The sequence below is a fragment of the Gallus gallus genome, chromosome 1 (genome assembly GCF_016699485.2).
Source record: "Gallus gallus isolate bGalGal1 chromosome 1, bGalGal1.mat.broiler.GRCg7b, whole genome shotgun sequence".
Classification (NCBI taxonomy): domain Eukaryota; kingdom Metazoa; phylum Chordata; class Aves; order Galliformes; family Phasianidae; genus Gallus; species Gallus gallus.
The window spans coordinates 175,358,537-175,375,174 of NC_052532.1; the positions used below are offsets into that span (position 1 = coordinate 175,358,537).

Consider the following 16,638-nt stretch of genomic DNA (forward strand, 5'->3'; position numbering starts at 1 on the left):
TCCAGTGTAAGACAGAAAAACAACTAAGAATCTTAGAAAATTCTAAGAATCTTAGAAAATTCTAAGAATCTTAGAATTTTTTTTTTCTGATTCTCAAAGATGTATTTAAATGCATGAGATTTAGAAGAGAGACACATTTCCACTGAGTTTTTTGTTGAACTTAAAGAACTGAGTGAAAACATTGAGATTCCCATTTTGCTCTGCCTTGAGGGTGGTGACGCACTGGAACAGGTTGCCCAAGGAGGCTGTGGATGCCCCATCCCTGCAGGCATTCAAGGCCAGGCTGGATGTGGCTCTCTGCAGCCTGGTCTGCTGGTTGGCGACCCTGCACATCGCAGGGGGGTTGAAACTAGGTGATCATTGTGGTTCTTTGCAACCCAGGCCTTTCTATGATTCTATGATTCTGTGATCAAGGGCTGTACTACCACTGGAACCTACCACTCGCCATCACTTCTCATGTAATTCCTGCTGCCCTTCTAAATTCCTCAACTATATCAAAAATCACCCACCCGGAAGCTGCCATCATCCACCCCTGATCCTCATTCTGTTTTTTCCCCCTGAATGCAGTATAAAATCAAGGTTGTCAAAGACAGTTGTTTACACGTAGATTGTAAATATAAACAAAATAGATAATAAACTCACATTTACCAGACATTTGGCACCCACTCTTAATATGTTCCTCTTTGATAACAACATGTAAATAAGGAGACATTTCACTTTTAATGGAGACTTAAAACCTCTTCAATGGGAGCATTAGAATCATAGAATCATTCGAGTTGGAAGGGCCCCTTAAAGGCTATCTAGTCCAACTCTCCTGCAGTGAACAGGGACACTTACAGCTAGATCAGGTGCTCAGAGCCCCATCCAGTGTGACTGTGAATGTCTCCAGGGATGGGGCATTCACTGCCTCTCTTGGCAACCTGTGCCATTGCCTCACTGAAGATGGGATCTTCCTCATGTTTTATCTTTCACCTTGAAATTCAAAACAGTGATGTGTTTCACTAACAAAATTCTTCAACCAAGGCATACAAACACAGTTGAACTGGAGGTTATTTTTAAACAAGGCTTACTGCCCAAATGCTAAAGACTTTTTGTGTTGGAGGCAACATTTGTTGTACCAGTTATAAGCTGCTTGGCAACTGCCTCCAAGAAAGTAACTTGGGCTAATATTTTGAGGGTTTATCTCCAATTGAACTGAAAATAGTTTATTTGCACAACTGTCTATGAGAATGAGCTTAGGGAAAAAATAGATACATATTTTTTTGCGCCTGGTCATAGCACAGCGGGAAAAAGACAGCACTTGTCAGAAGGACTGACTTCTGGCTTTCAGGGGTTCTACTTTCCCAAAAACTGCAAAATATGTTAAAATTTAGCTCAAAAATAAACCTTAGAAAATTGTCACTCCTCCCTCATCGTTATTATGGTTTGGCTTGATTTCCCGTATTGAGCAAGTTCAGTCTTTCCCTGGCTCATGCTGGATGCCAGAGAAAACAGAACTACTCAATCTTTTCATTCTGCATCCTGGAAAAAAATTCCTTTGGGCTCATCACAGCCTGACAGTGTAAGGATATGAATCGAAACCATGTTACTGTAAGACCAACAAAACACTTTGTTTACTTGGGAGGAAGAATGGAAGAATTAAAAAGGAGCTTTGTCATCATTTAGGATTTTCTAAACCAATTTCATGTAAAAACGTACAAGATTTGGTATTGAAAACAGTAAAAAAACAAGATGCTGAAGAACTAGAAAGCTTAAAGTAGATGGATATGCTACTCCTCCTCATTCTTTGGGTATGTGGATGATACTCCTGTCCTGCAGAGTATCTATAGGAAAACACAAGGAAAACCATCTCATCTGAGCTGTTCATCTCTGTGCCGGAGTCTGTCCCTCACTTTCTGCTTGCAGTGCTGGACTTGCGCTGTACCACCCCTTCCAATAGGATCCCAGCTCTCACTGGGCACAGTGAGAAAAGCTCTGAGGGAGCTTCTCATTTCCCCGTGCCCAGCTGCTGAACAGAGACACCAAGGAACTGCCATCACGAGGGCAGTGTGGAGAAAAAAGTACTGTTTGTGAAGAACTCTGAAAATGGGGTGGGACAACAAAAGAACAGTCTGGGAGGGAAATCATCACTCTGCAGACAGCACTGAGGGTGGCACGTCTAACCAAGAAGTCCTTGGGCTGCATAATGAATGAGAAGGATAAGCCAAGTCACAAATGGGTACTGATATCCCTATCCACAGGGCAGTCTGTGTTATGCTGCACCCTATGCAAGAGATCCATCCCTCAGAGGAGATCTCCACCCCACCCAGGGCACAGCTGCTGCTGTGTTTAGATGCAGTCAGATACCCACGGGGCAGCTGGCTGCATTGGAGGTTGGGATGGGGCTATCTGGAATTGCAGGAAGCTCATCACCCGGAGTCACACCATGAGACTGCAGAGCAGGCACAAAGGTTCTACAGATGAGTTTTGAGGGGAAATGATAACAGCGGATGCTTGAGCAAACCCAGCTAGAAGCACGGATGGGAAAAATAGTAGGTGAGAAGTTAATTGCTTCTTCCTTCTGCATCACAAAGGGATGCCTTCAAACACAGTAATTACATGTTATCAGTTGGGTGGGAGCTAACAGTAGAACACGTGAAAAAAATATATATGTACATACACATATATACATATTTACATTTCTACAAATACAGACATTTATATCTATCACAGAATCACAGAACTGCAGGAGTTGGAAAGGACCTGAAGAGATTACTGAGTCTTACCCCCCTGCTAGAGCACGTTCCATATAATAGGTCACACAGGTAGATGTCCAGGCAGGTCTTGAATATCTCCTTAGAAGGAGACTCCACAACCTCCCTGGGCAGCCTACCATAAAGAAGTTCTTCCGCATGTTAATATGAAACTTTCTATGTTCAAGTTTTAGGCCACTGCTCCTTGTCCTATCACTATGCACCATGGAGAAGATCCTGGCCTCATCCATTTGCCTCCAATCTCCCTTCAGATATTTACAAACTTTAATCAGATCTCCCCTCAGTCTTCTTTTCCCCAGGCTGAACAGACCCAGGTCACTCAGTTTCCTCATAAGAGAGATGCTCCAGGCCCTTTATCATCTTTGTGGCCCTCCACTGGACTTCTTCTAGGACAACACTGTCTTTTTTAAACTGGGGAGCCCAGAACTGGACACAGTACTTCAGACGTGGACTCACCAGGGCAGAGTAGAGGGGGAGGATCAACTCCCTTGACCTGCTGGCTGCATTCTTTTTAATGTACCCCAGGATACCATTGGCCTTCTTGGCCACAGGGGCACGCTGCTGGCTCATGGCCAACCTGCTGTCCAATAGATCACTCAGGCCCTACTCTGCAGAGCTCCTCTCCAGCAGGCCAACCACTAACCTGTACTGACGCATGTGGCTATTCCTCTCCATCTGCAAGACTTTACACTTACTCCTGTTAAACTGCATCAGGTTCCTCCCTGCCCAACTCTCCAGCCTGTCCAGGTCTTGTGGAATGGTAGCACAGCCTTCTGGTGTCTATCTATCTATCCACAGAAATTGTGTTAATCAAGGGCTAATTATCTTCATCCAGCAGTTGGTCACTGGGGACTGAACAGTGGGGAAGGAATAAAAAGCTGTGCTCAGGGAACACCCCACGTGCAATATGCGCAGAGATCTTTGCTTCCTCCCATAGCTTCTGCTCCCTTTGCTGTGTCAGAGGACAACTGTGCTGCAGAGCAGGTGCTGCCTGGCACAGCTGGCAGCCCTGAATGTCCTCTGGTGCTTTGGAGCACTACATGGCAGCTCCAGATGAGTCCTGCTGGCAATAATGACTGCAAACAAAACCACACGATGCCCAGCATTCTCCTCCATCACCTCATTCTGAAAGGGTCCGTTAAGATCAGACAGCTGCTATCCTATCACTGTACAGAGCTTTTCACTAATGAACACAGGTATCCTGGGGCAGACAGAACTGGGGATGGATCAGAAGTGTCACCTGCAGTCTTGTAGCCATACTGGCAGCAAACCTCAGGCTACCGTGCATATATATCCTGCACTGCTCCAGAACAGCACGGCCTGCCCGGCCTGTCCTCTGCAACACAGAAGGGAGAACTGTTCAGGGAAGCTCACGGCTCCTCTCTCTGTTCTCAGTAGCCTTTCCACAACCACTGTTGTGACACAGTGCAATTTTGTCACTTTGGGCTACTGTCCTATAGATGGCACTGTTATCATTTCCAAGAAGGACTGCTGCTGGACATGCTGCTGAATAGCACTGAAGATGAGTCAGTACAATTATTACTGTGCTTAACAAGCCAGAGAGGGTCAGGAGAGATCCAAGTCAGAAGGACTGTTGGTGATATCTGCTCTGAGAAGTCTACATGGTATCACCTGCGTTTCCATCAGTATCTGTCCCAGCACAAACTCAATGTACTTCAGAATAAGTTTGAGGTAATCTCCAGTGTCAACAGGAGTCATGTGTGCATTTCTGAGGGCCTCAACTAATTATCGAACAGTTAAAAACTGTTGTCCACAGGCACTACAATCATTACTTTCCATAGCTCACCAAATGACTATGTCAGAACTTCTGCTCTGATTTTGGTTAGGTCCATTGTGAATCATCACTGGCTTTGACTGCCCAGCCTTTTCCCCAGGATAGCAAACTTGTTTAGCTGACGTTTAATCAATCTGTATGAAGTGCTGCTGCATGCTGTACACTCTTCACTATGTATCATCACTCTCCTTCTCCCACAGCTGAACATGTTTGTAAGACACCTGGGGAGGGCAAGGTGTAGTGGGACCAGTAAGGTCAGATGTAGTGAATGGAGAAAGACACATCCCCAATACAAGTTGGACAGGCTGTTGGCCTTGTTGGCCACCTGGGCACACTGCTGGCTCATGTTCAGCTGGTGTCATTAAGATACATTCCAGAATGGTAAAACACAAATACACACCCTGGGCTTTGCACAGACAGAATGATGCAAGTGTGACTGTGCACGTGTGGCTAAGCTGACATGTATAGCAATAAAGAAGTCAGAATGTGGTCTTACACACTGTATTGGTTCTCTGGCCATCTGTGAAGTGACCCATCAAGGTGCAAGCAACTACACATGTAGTCCATTCTATCTGTTCTGGTCTCTATGTCCTTTCTCTCCTCCTTGCTGTGCATCGTCAGACCAGCAAATGGTCTGTGTTGACAACATGATGCTTCAGGGCTCCCTTGGGTTATGATCCCCACAAATTCTGTGCTAGCTTTTTTTTGTTCTTTAATTCTGCAGAGGAGATTCCTCCCACTTCTGGAGCTCTTTACAGGCTGAGAATGGTCTGCCAGTTGCCCAGGCTCTGCAGCCACCCATTGCCTTTTGTGTCAGGAGATTCATTCTCCTCTGAAAGGCAGAGTGGCCACCCAGCCCAGCCTGCCTCTCCTGTAGGTCAGAGAGTACCAGGATGCTGACGGCCTTCTTGGCAACTTCTCTGGAATAAGACCCCTCTCATTCCTAAGTGTGTACAATTCTCCTGCTCAGACCTCAAACATTCTGCATGTAGGCTTCTCAGAAACAAACACCTACAATTTTTATTATTTTTACAATCAGAAAAGTACGAAAAAAGTTTCTTTTTCCATGCTACCCTAACGATTTTGCTCAAGCTTTCAGACAATAATGCTGTCTCAGGAATGTCTACAGATCATATTTTCAAATGCCACTCTCTGAGCCTGTGTTGCAAGGCAATAAATTGCACAATTATGGAACTACATGAGCAGTCCCAGGTCGTCCCAATACATGCAGGTTCTCGAGCACGAAATACAAGGGCAGAAGACTTCTGGCATCTCTACAGCTCTCAATGGATACAGACAAGTCTACCAATATTAAACTCAGATCCTGGTTCTGCAGAAAGCGTTCTGGAAGTGCCCACATGCCTCCAATTCACTAGAAAGGCAACCACCATCCTGATGTGGGCACCACACATGAGTGCCTGAAGGATAACAAACAACCACTGGTTTCACGCTGACAGTGCAGCTCATCACCATGAGAGGCTGGAGTGTCTTTGCCTGGGAAAAGGAGGCACAGCTATGCTCAGTCAGAACTTGGAGAGGACTCTATTAAATTAAGTCCCCTACCGCATTCAATTTAGGAGGCAGATCGAACGCACACCAACAGGATGAGAGTCATCTCCAAACTCTGCTGCAGCAGCTGTTCTCATTTAAAACATATCCAGAGGACACCAAGGAGATATGCCCAAACTTTCCGAATTCTTTCAGCAAATTGTGAATGATGCATGAGATGAAGAATCTCTCCCCAGTGGACGACACATAGACAAAGCTGTGCAGACACTGATGTGCCTCTTCTTTTTTTGTTGGTTCTTTTTGTTTCCTTCTGCTTTAATCAAGGACACTCCACAGTCAGCTGAAAAAAACAGAAAAGGCCCTACAAATGCCCATCAGGCCCAGAAATGTCAAGACAAAAGAAAAATAGAGGGAAAAAAAATCCCTTGGGAAGTTATTTAAAACAGTGCTTAAAAAAAATTCAGTTCAGACAAGCTTCCCCCAGCAAGATCAGCTTGTACTTAGGGAGAAGTATGAACCATGGTATTTGTTCAAAGGTAACCTTTTGCATTACTAAACCAAAAATAACTGAATGAAATATTTCAGATTCTGCAAAGACTGGAGATGAGTTCTGTTTTTTGTTTTTCTTTCCCCTATATAATATTTCAGACTTACTCATCTCTTTCAAAAGTAGACAAACAGGCAACCAAGGATATTGCTGAAACCTTGGGTCGTATTGCTGATGATCATATGCCTATCTTTACAAAGTAGTTGGGACAGTAGTTTTACCTGAGGAATACCCAACAGATGGGGATCAAGTGAGCCAGGTTAGGATTCAGAGCCCAGTTAGATAGAGTGAAGCAATACTTACAAGTCATAGAATCACAGAATGGCTTGGGTTGGAAGGAACCTCAAAGATCATCTAGTTCCAACCCCCTTGTGGTGGGCTGGTTGTCAACCACTAGATCAGAGTGCCCAGGGCCCCATCTAACCTGGCCTGAAACAGCTCCAGGGATGGGGCATTCACAGCTGGGAACAGGTTGCCCAAGGAGGCTGTGGATGCCCCATCCCTGGAGGCATTCAAGGCCAGGCTGGATGTGGCTCTGTGCAGCCTGGTCTGCTGGTTGGCGACTCTGCACATAGCAGGGGGGTTGAAACTAGGTGATCACTGTGGTCCTTTTCAACCCAGGCCATTCTGTGATTCAGTTTCTCTGAGTAGCCTGTGCCAGTGCCTCACCACACCCCGAGTGAAGAATTTCCACCTAACATCTCACCTAAACCTCTCCTCTTTAAGTTGATACCCATTCCCCCTTGTCCTGTCACTGTCTACCTGTGTAAAAAGTCAGTCCTTGTAAGCTCCTTTCAAATATTGGAAGATCACAATGAGGTCTCCCAGAGCCTTCTCCTCCCCAAGCTAAGCAATTCCAACTCCCTCAAACCTTTTGTTCCTTTTGTCTTGGATACAGAAAATAAATAAGCTTCGTTAGTTACTGACAATGATGTTCCCTATGCCTGCTAAATATACTCTCATAAATACTGAGTTAATGCTATTTCCACTCGTCAGGAGCTGTACCTTTGTAACAGTGACCATTCTTCCTGAACTGCAGTGAAGGGGAACAGCAGAGAACGGATAACCTGTTATGAGAAAGCAAATCTTTTCCTTCATCCATCACCTCTGGTTGTCTAAATGTATGCATTGTTTTTCATTTGTTTGCAAGTGTCTCAGCTACACCCTCCATTTCATCTGCAAATCAAGGACTGGGACTTTCTGTACCCGCTTCATCTGTAAGAAATTCCTGAAAGTACTTCATGTTTGTGACAAAGGATTTGGTTACATTTCTTCCAAGTTTCTGAACTTTGATTTCCAAATACATGGTATACAATTATGCTTCCCTTCTCATGGTAACTGTTGCAAAAGAATTACATACTATGCTCCCACAAACAGAACTTCAATGGCTAGGAAATAATTCTGTGCAAGTGAATGGTGTAAAAAGGCCAAGTATCTTTCCCACGGTAAAAAAAGTGTTCATTGCACTTACCTGCCTGAAGAAGTGCTGTGTTGTTATAGCAAAGACATCAAAGCCACAGCTGGTCCTTTTAAGCTCATCTCGGATATTGCTTAATTGCCGGGACTGCTCATCGCACTTTTCCTTCAGCTTCTGGATGAACTGCTTTTCAGCATCTCGACTCTCTCCTGGTTTGGGGGAGCATACATTTCTTGGGGTGGTTGACCTTTGCTTAGGATGTCCTACAAAAGAGAGAAGATCACTGAGGTCAGCTGCTTTATACATAAAGACGTGATCTTGATGCGTATCTAAAGCCTTTGACAATCAGCCCTATAACATAAAAAGGTCTTGTAGTGCTCATACAGGTGTGAGGTGACTTCCCAAAAACAAAGGCTTTTTATCTTAAGTTCATATCCTGCTTGAGACAATTATCCATTTCTCTGCAGGTTAATACATAGTTCTGAAGATGAAACAGAAGTGGCTCTGCTTTGGTGAGGTGAGATTGCCCAATCCATTGCTTGGCCAATGTGTTTCATCTTTATCTTCTGAGCCTTCTGAGAAGTTTCCTCTGAAAACTTCTATGGTCAGCTGGGCAACACCTCTGCCCAGCACACGGAGCCTTCTTGCTGCTCTCAGCTTCTCATCAGCTGATGCTTTTTAGCTCCTTCCTGGAGAAAGCAGGCAGACACCTTGTTTCTGTATGTTACTGCAGATGGTGAGCACTGGCCTGAAAACAGGTAACAATTCTACCTTAGCAGAAAGGGCCAGATATTCAAGGATTTGAAGAAAGGTTTCTTGTAGATTTATGTATACAATTCCTAAAAAATAACATAGAAACAGTATCTCCAGCCAGCTTTCAGCAATGAATGTAGCAGGGGACAGTCTTCTGCCACAGATTCTACTCATCCTTTTCCTAAAAAACAGAAAAAAATCTTTGCCCAAGCAAAGTCCCAGGAGTGCACTCCTACCCTTTCAGATCTATCTGCAGCTCACATGGAGTTACTGGGAGCCTATCTCCCAACCTGCTCTACTATGTCCTTGCTCAAGGCTAAGCTACAGGGAGCCAGCACCAGCAGAGATGCTCTCTTGGGCCTCAGTACCTCATCTACTGCTGCAAAGAGCCATAGCTATAAAACAGACTTTAAAACTCTCTGTGCCCATGACTTAAGTTTGCAAAGAAGAGGAATACTAAGTTTCACATGTCAAGACTAACTCCATCATGTTGAAAGATCCAAATAATACAACAGGAGACGCCAGAGAGGGCTTTCTGGCATTATGAACCAGCAAAGTGGTAACCCTTTTTTTCCCCTCAAGAATGATGTTTTCTTACAGATTCTTTCCTTCATTTAAAGGGACTCTTAACTGGACAATGGGCATTTTCACAAAACAAGCAATTCATAAAAGCAACAGCCACAAATATCTGTCTTTTTAGCATAAAACTCTCTAGTAGTTTAGGAAACGTGGTAATTTTGCAACAGAAGGCATACAAAGGAATGTAGGAGGAAGCCCCTGAAATCAGTCCAGATTTAATTACAACAGCAACACAACAATGGGATAAAGCCCATTGTTTTACCTTCTATCTTTCTAGCACTCCTGCTCAGTGGAATATTTGAAGTACAAATCTCTGTGTTGTCCTTGTCAGTATTATAAGCTGTCCTTGTAAATTAAACTGATATTTTCCATAGGGAAAAAATCTGAATTTCCCAGTTCATTTAGGCCTGAAAAGCAGCTTACTAAGCTTCTTCTGCCATCGATGTTGCTCTTCTGCTGCTCTGCACAAAACAGGGTCTATGTTAATGATGCTGGCCCTGATCCTGGATGTCCTTTGTGCTGATGGGGGGGGGGGGGGGGGGGGGCAACACAGCAAATCTACTGATCACTAAAGCCATGGAGCTCCTTTGATCTGTCTCAAAACTCTCAGGTATGCTTTATTTACGTGAGTATTTAAGCTAAGGTACCATAGCAAGTATGTGGCCACAATTGTTCGCCTTTTGATTGTTCAACTTTTAACATTTTGGAAAGAGAAGCGAGGCCACTGCTTTGGGAGTACTGATAGCAATCAATGTGGAGAGTGACACTTGTCAGCACACAGACCTCAGGAACGGTACTGTATAATAGATAAAATGGAGATCCCTACAAGACTGTGTTTCAAAACACTTTCACTAGTCTTTAGGAGGATTGACCCAAATTCTGAAGACTGGATCCAAAGCGAAAAGAACCATTCATATTCAATCCTTATGCAAGAGGGTATGTATGACGGCCAAAAAGTAGCACTGAAGATCAAGAAGTGCACATGAGAGGGCCAATAGGAGAGGGAAAACAATTTAGGAATGGCACTCAGAGATATTAGAGCCTGTTTCATGGCCACATGACGCCATGCTGGGGTTACCTGCAGAAGCCACATCACAAAATGTGAATTCTGCATGGCATTATGTTAGTGACCCTGCTGGGGGAAAGGCTGTGTGCTGCCCCTTGGCCACTGCTGCACCCACTCCTAGTTCTGTTTAATGGCTGCTTAGGATGAATTGAGAAATTACTGAGTAGGTAAAGATTCTCTTTATTTCTTTGTTATTGCTGTTATTTCAAAGAATGCTCATGGCTACTCTAAAGAAAATAAATGAAGATGAGTTTTATTTCTTATTTGATCCTTACAATGAAAAACAATTTTGTCATAATTTCAGATAGCCATACATAGGAAATTGTAAATGAATCTGATGGACGGAGGACAGGTACTCAACCTCCCGGGAGAATGAAGGTTTCACTTGAAGGTTTGAGTCATCATAAATTGGATGTATCCGATCTTAAACCTTGAAAATCATTAAGTCACCAACAGCAATGTCAGCTCTCTTAAAACCCAGCAAATATACCATTTTGCTTTCTATTTCTGGTGGAAGCAAACCAGCTCTGCTGTACCACGCTGCTACAAGCACCATCAGTGATGGTTCTTAAACTGGACTCCCACTGTTATAAACATTGGTGAGCTGCTGGCCTGGTACTCTCTGCAGCAAATTTCTCTTTGGATTTTTCTTGGTGACCTCACCAGCTTCAAAACAGCCTGAAAATTACACATTTCAGAGGACAGTGTTAAGTTCATCTTTTTACCCTAGCATCTGAAGAAGGACTCTGACTTTTGTTGGTGCCTGTGAGGATTAAATTTAACCTTCTCGATTTTGTTGGTTAGATCAGTCAAAAGACCAGCCTTACAAAATCCTTTAGGTCTCCTACACATTTCTTAATGCACTCTAGTAGACATAAATAGAAATAAATTCTCTGCATTTTAGTACACAAACAACGGCATTCTTTAGAAATACTATTAACACATGTTTGCATCCAATATTCAGGGGTAAATTAACAGCGCTCCAATAGCAGTTTGAAGACTTTCTATAGATGAACTGTTTTCCAATTATGCATAGAAATAATACAGGAAATTTAGTGCATCTGCACAACAGTGTCAGTAGATTCCAAGTAATATAATATCTCTCCAGGTAATTGTTTGAGGTGTCCTTTATTTCACTGAATGTGTTCTTTTTATACAAGAAAATTACAATGATAAAAGAATGTTCCAAAGCCTTTAAACATGTAATAACAACAACTCTTTGTTTTGAAAAAAAGATGATTGCAGTGCAGTAACAAAGAATACATAAAGCTATTCAGCTCATGTATCGGTATAAAAAAGCCTGCTGTACTCAGTGCCAGCTTAATGAGCCTTGGACACCATCAATCTTCACTAACAATAGTAGGTCTCAGATTTCAGTGTATTAACTAGAGATGCAAAGCCGACAAGTTGAAATCTTCCCTGCAATAGTTTTTTGGGTTCATAAATACCTGGTGAGTGGAGCTTGGTGGCTGCCACTGCTGATCTCTTAGGGGAGGAGATAGCCGGTCTATTAGCATCCTGATCCTTTTGTATTTCTTTCTTCAAGCCTGTTTCAAAAAAAGTAGAAGCAGAAAGAAACCCATTTAATAATTCTGCTTGCAGTTGCACAGAGCTATGTCACAGAATCACAGTGTTGGAAAAGACCTCCAAGATCATCTAGTAGTACCATTAGCCCATCACCACCAAGCCTGCTAACCATGTCCCTCCATGCCACATCTCCAGATTTCTTGAACGTCTTCAGGGATGGGGAAACCACCATATTCCTGCACAGCCTGTTCTAATACATCACCACTCCTTCTGAGAAGACATTTTTCCTAACAGCCAACTGGAACCTCCCTTGGCGCAACTTGAGGCCATGCCCTCTTGTCCTACGGCTGTTACCTGGGAGAAAAGGCCAATCCTCACCTCGTTATAACCTCCTTTCAGGCAGTTATCAAGAATGATGAGGTCTCCCCTGAGCCTTTTCTTCTTCATAAGACTTGTGCTCCAGACCCTGACACTGTCTTCCATTTTGCTCTACAGAAACACGCTCTAGTTATTTCAACAGTGGATAAAAGTGGGGGGATCACACACTTCAGGGACACTTAGTGGATGCCTCCCCCCTCTCCAAAGCCACCACTGGTAACAACAGCAGCACCAGGCTTCCCTCAGACAGAGGGTCACTCTGCCATCTCTGCCTGTGTCAGGCCCTGTGAGCACAGCTGCAGACACAGCATTTGTCATGCTCTGCAAGCCATGGCTCCTATTTCCTAGTACTGTCTCAGCACTTTCTTGGGAAACGCAGCTGAAGAGCACAGGGATATGCATACAGGCCTCACATCCAGCTGTGTTTGCAGGAGGATGGCACCCAAAGCTTAACAGTCTCTCTCCCTGTTCCTAGGGAAATTGCCCCATCAGTCACTGCCAGCTGATGAAGAACTCTTCTTCGTATCTGTGCTTTGGTCCATCTCCACTTTCCCTGCTGTTTGTAAAGTGGAGATATCGAGGCTGTGATTCTCGTCTGTGATGGACACTTTCCACAGTGAAGTGATGGAGGGTATAAGCTCCCCATGCCTACCTCCTGCTACGCTACTACAGAGCAGGACATAAAATAAGTTTATGGCACCATTTCATTACTGAGGACTGAGTGAAAGCAGCCTGAGATTGGAAGCGCGAGCCAAAAGTACAGCTTGTTTTGTGAGATATAGTTTACAAGGTTATAGATTTGAGCACTACCTTATCAAGGCAATAAGGCCTTGGTTTTGTTGTGGTTTTCAGAATAAAAATACTCTGTGCAAATGAGCCATATCTAAAGCTCATCCATCAATTTTTCTTTGGCAAATGCCAAACACAAGCACGGAAGGTGATGTGCATTTTCCTCACACTTTCAGCAGTAACAAAGGGCATAGACATAACTGCTTTTGAGAAGTTTTGAATGTGGAACACCTGGGGAATCAGTTCAGGCTCTTAATCTTAATCACAAAGCAAGAAACAGCAATTCCCCCACTAGAGCACAGTTGAAAGAAAGCAGAGGGAAGCAGCAGAAGAGCCCTGAGGGTTCCACTGCTCTGTACAGGGCACCATGAGGTCTGTGCATCAGAGCCAGTGCCCCTCAGGGACCCTTGCATGGGAGGGATCAGCAGAGTGAGCTTGAAGCCAACAAAGATACAAAGAATTATCTTGGCAAGAACAGGAGAGAAGAATTGATAACAAAGTGGGGAAGTAAGGATAACTGCCCTCCATCAGTTCACAAGATTTTTTGGGTTCTCCCTCCCAAGCAAAAGAATCCTGACAGAAGCTCCCTAGCTAGGAGGGATTTAGGAACTGTAGAATGGAAAAGAAAGGACAGTTCCCAGGAGCAAACTGCTACTGCCCCGCTGAGCTCAACACCCACAGGGAGCCCTTAGGGGAAGGGCCATCCCTGGCATCAGACCTTGCATGAGAGCTTGTACGGAAAGTTCTTCTAAAAATGGGGTTTATTCTTTCTCTTTTCCTTTGAAACAACAGCTGTTAGCTTGTTAAAAAAGAAACATTCAGAAACCAAATTGATTTCAAGAGAAATTCCTGCACAGAAAATTAATTTCTAAATGACATAGTTTGTCCTTTCCTCACTTCCCAGAGACAGCAAATTTCAAGTTTAAAATAGTTTGTCTGAAGATTTAAAATAGGAGAGTGCTGACGTGATGATCAGCATAGTGCTGTATTGTAGGGCATAGCACAGCGGGAGGTTGTGCAGGTTGAGCTCTTCACCTGAGTGTCCAAGAAGTAACTCAAAGATTTTCGTTTACATAGAAAGTTTGATACTCCACTGTGACTCAGGAAACACGTCACAGTTCAGTCATTACAAGGTTCTGAATGCATAGGAAAAAAAAAAAAATACTGTGGCCATCATACCTAGTCTGAAAAGTCAAAAGGTTTAGTGCATACAATCAAAATAATAGGAAATACATCAAATACAATGATAAAAGGAAACAAAGCATGACAAGCATATGTTTCTTGAACGTGTGCACTGTTCAGATTTTGTTTGAATTTGTTTGATGTTCTGACCTGCAATAAACTTTACCTAAACTCTCACTATTGCTGCCCATAGGTGTGAAATGGGAAGCTGCAGTTAGTTCAGTGCTAAATGCCCATGTACTTTTCCCGATTTCCTCTCTTTTAAAAGCTACTCTTGCATACAGAAATAGATATTCCAGTCCAGAAGGTAACTGTGCACATGAATACTTGCTAGTGTTTCCTACCAGAGTGATTATAGCATTTACTTTTACAAGTTGCATCCAAATGCACAGTTCTGGAAACGTGTTTACATTTCCAAATTAACACAGCCTGCTTCAAACCAAAGAGGAGGAGCAAAGACAAAAATTATTAGAAACTAAAGTAAAATCACCCAACAATCACTTGGAAATAGCAGACACAGAAAGCTGCTGGCCTACCCCCAGCCAGTGCCCCGAGCCAAGCACCCGCCATCTGAGCCAGCTCCTCATCAGCTGCTGCAGAACCAGCCTACGTATTTGCCTGTACCTTCCTGAGTCTTCAAAAGTTGGTGCAATGGGACGGGCTTCAGTCTGTTTTCACACTTCAGATTGATTCTAATAAATTACGCATTGAGTATTTATTCCAAACCAGATCCCAACATGTTGTAGATGTCATGAACAATGCAGTGGGGCTGGCTGCATTCAGCTGGCTACCAGTTGTTGTTAGGCGTATTTTATAAGTTAACAAAAGCACTTTGCACATTTCAAAACCCCAAGGAAGTGCTTTCAGGCACTCACAGACACAGATAGCCACCTCGAGCTTTCTCCTGCCTTTCCCCTGACACCCACGACTACTCATGTCCTTGACAAGTAATGACACACTCGTGCATACGCCGTTTGAGACAAAGCGAGCAAATCTGGGAATATGATGGATGCTGTAGAATAAGAGCAGTCTAATTCTCTCTAGGGACTCTGTACATCCTGTGATCTACGAGATTGAAAGGCTTTGAATAAGTAAGTAGGTGTAGAAGAAAGACTACATATTTGGCGAAGCAGAAAAAGCTAACGCCCGTAGTTTTCCTTTTGTGTTAGTTTCAGATTTAAAGCCAATCTAATGAGAAAAAAGAGAAGGACGGGGACTGTTACAGTGATTTGTCTCAAAGTGATTGTTTTCTTCCTGTAATAAAAAAGTTGTATGTGATCATAAAAAAAATACAGGAAAAAATAAGACAAAAAGAGCCCCTGAGGATCTGAACTGTTCTTTGGACTGAATGGAAAAATCCAGGTTAGCTTAGAACACCTCATGTTAGCTGCAGAGGTAAAACAGCCTCCCTTTCTCTTACAGTCATTTTACATGGATCCCATGGCATTTTACTGTCACTTCCTCACAGAGCTGTGCTACAGCCAAGTTTCAGAGGGCAGTTCCAGGGGAAGAGGCTGGAAAATGTGCAGCTGAGTGCCTCACTTTCACCTGCAGCGTAGCACTCCATATCCCCATATTCCTCACAGGAACAAACACAGCCCAACACATATGCACTGCTCAGCTTTTAATGGGAAGTGTCTGCAAGGGAGAACACAGCAGCCGCAGGGTCTCCTCCTCCATCCCTGAGAGCGCACTGGTGCTCATTTTTCCCCCTCATGCTGACCTCAGCTCATCCCTTACCCTCCCGAGGCTGTGTTGTCTGGGTTTTACAGAAGCTGATTAAAAGAAGCACATTTTACAGCGTGAGCTCACTGGTGAGAGCTGTGATAACACCGGCCTCCTATTTTTCATCTTGACTGATTGCATTTAACAGCCTGCTCTGTTACATATGATTTACTGGCACTTGTAAAAGCTTGAGAATTGACTGGGTTAGTTTTCTGAACAATACTTTTGATTGTCTTTAATTTAATGGGCCAAGCAGAAACAAGTTGCTCAAATGAATTCTTTATCACTGCTGTCACTGCACATGAATTATGAGGTTTCTTATGGGGAATAACACCCACCTGTCTGTGAGATAAACATTAAATAAGAATTAATAGGCTGAAATAGGTATTCCATAACACACACAGAAAACCCCACAACAAGATATAGAGAATACATACAATCCTTCAGCTCTGTAATTATATGGACTGATGTTGGCCAAGTCCATCCTGGTGGGCAGAGCTGAGGTTTGGAACAAGAGGCAAGCTGATCTGGTGCCTCAGATCAGGACTGCAGCCACAAACACTGAAGCCCAGGGCTGTATCAGTTCCCTGAAGGTAAGCTGAAGTATCAAAAAAAATA

At 43.6% G+C, this 16,638-nt stretch overlaps 1 protein-coding gene across 5 annotated transcripts in view; it reads right to left on the reverse strand.

Annotated features, from left to right (window-relative positions):
* Positions 1-16,638, reverse strand: part of MTUS2 (microtubule associated tumor suppressor candidate 2) — a 270,353-nt gene that overhangs the window by 42,076 nt on the left and 211,639 nt on the right. For all 5 annotated transcript variants that reach the window (XM_417117.7, XM_046909909.1, XM_015278698.4 and 2 more), the window contains 2 exons: positions 11,868-11,966; positions 8,076-8,284 (listed from right to left, as the gene is read on the reverse strand). In XM_417117.7, coding sequence (XP_417117.3) covers positions 8,076-8,284; positions 11,868-11,966 — 308 coding nt within the window. The remainder of the gene's footprint in view (positions 1-8,075; positions 8,285-11,867; positions 11,967-16,638) is intronic.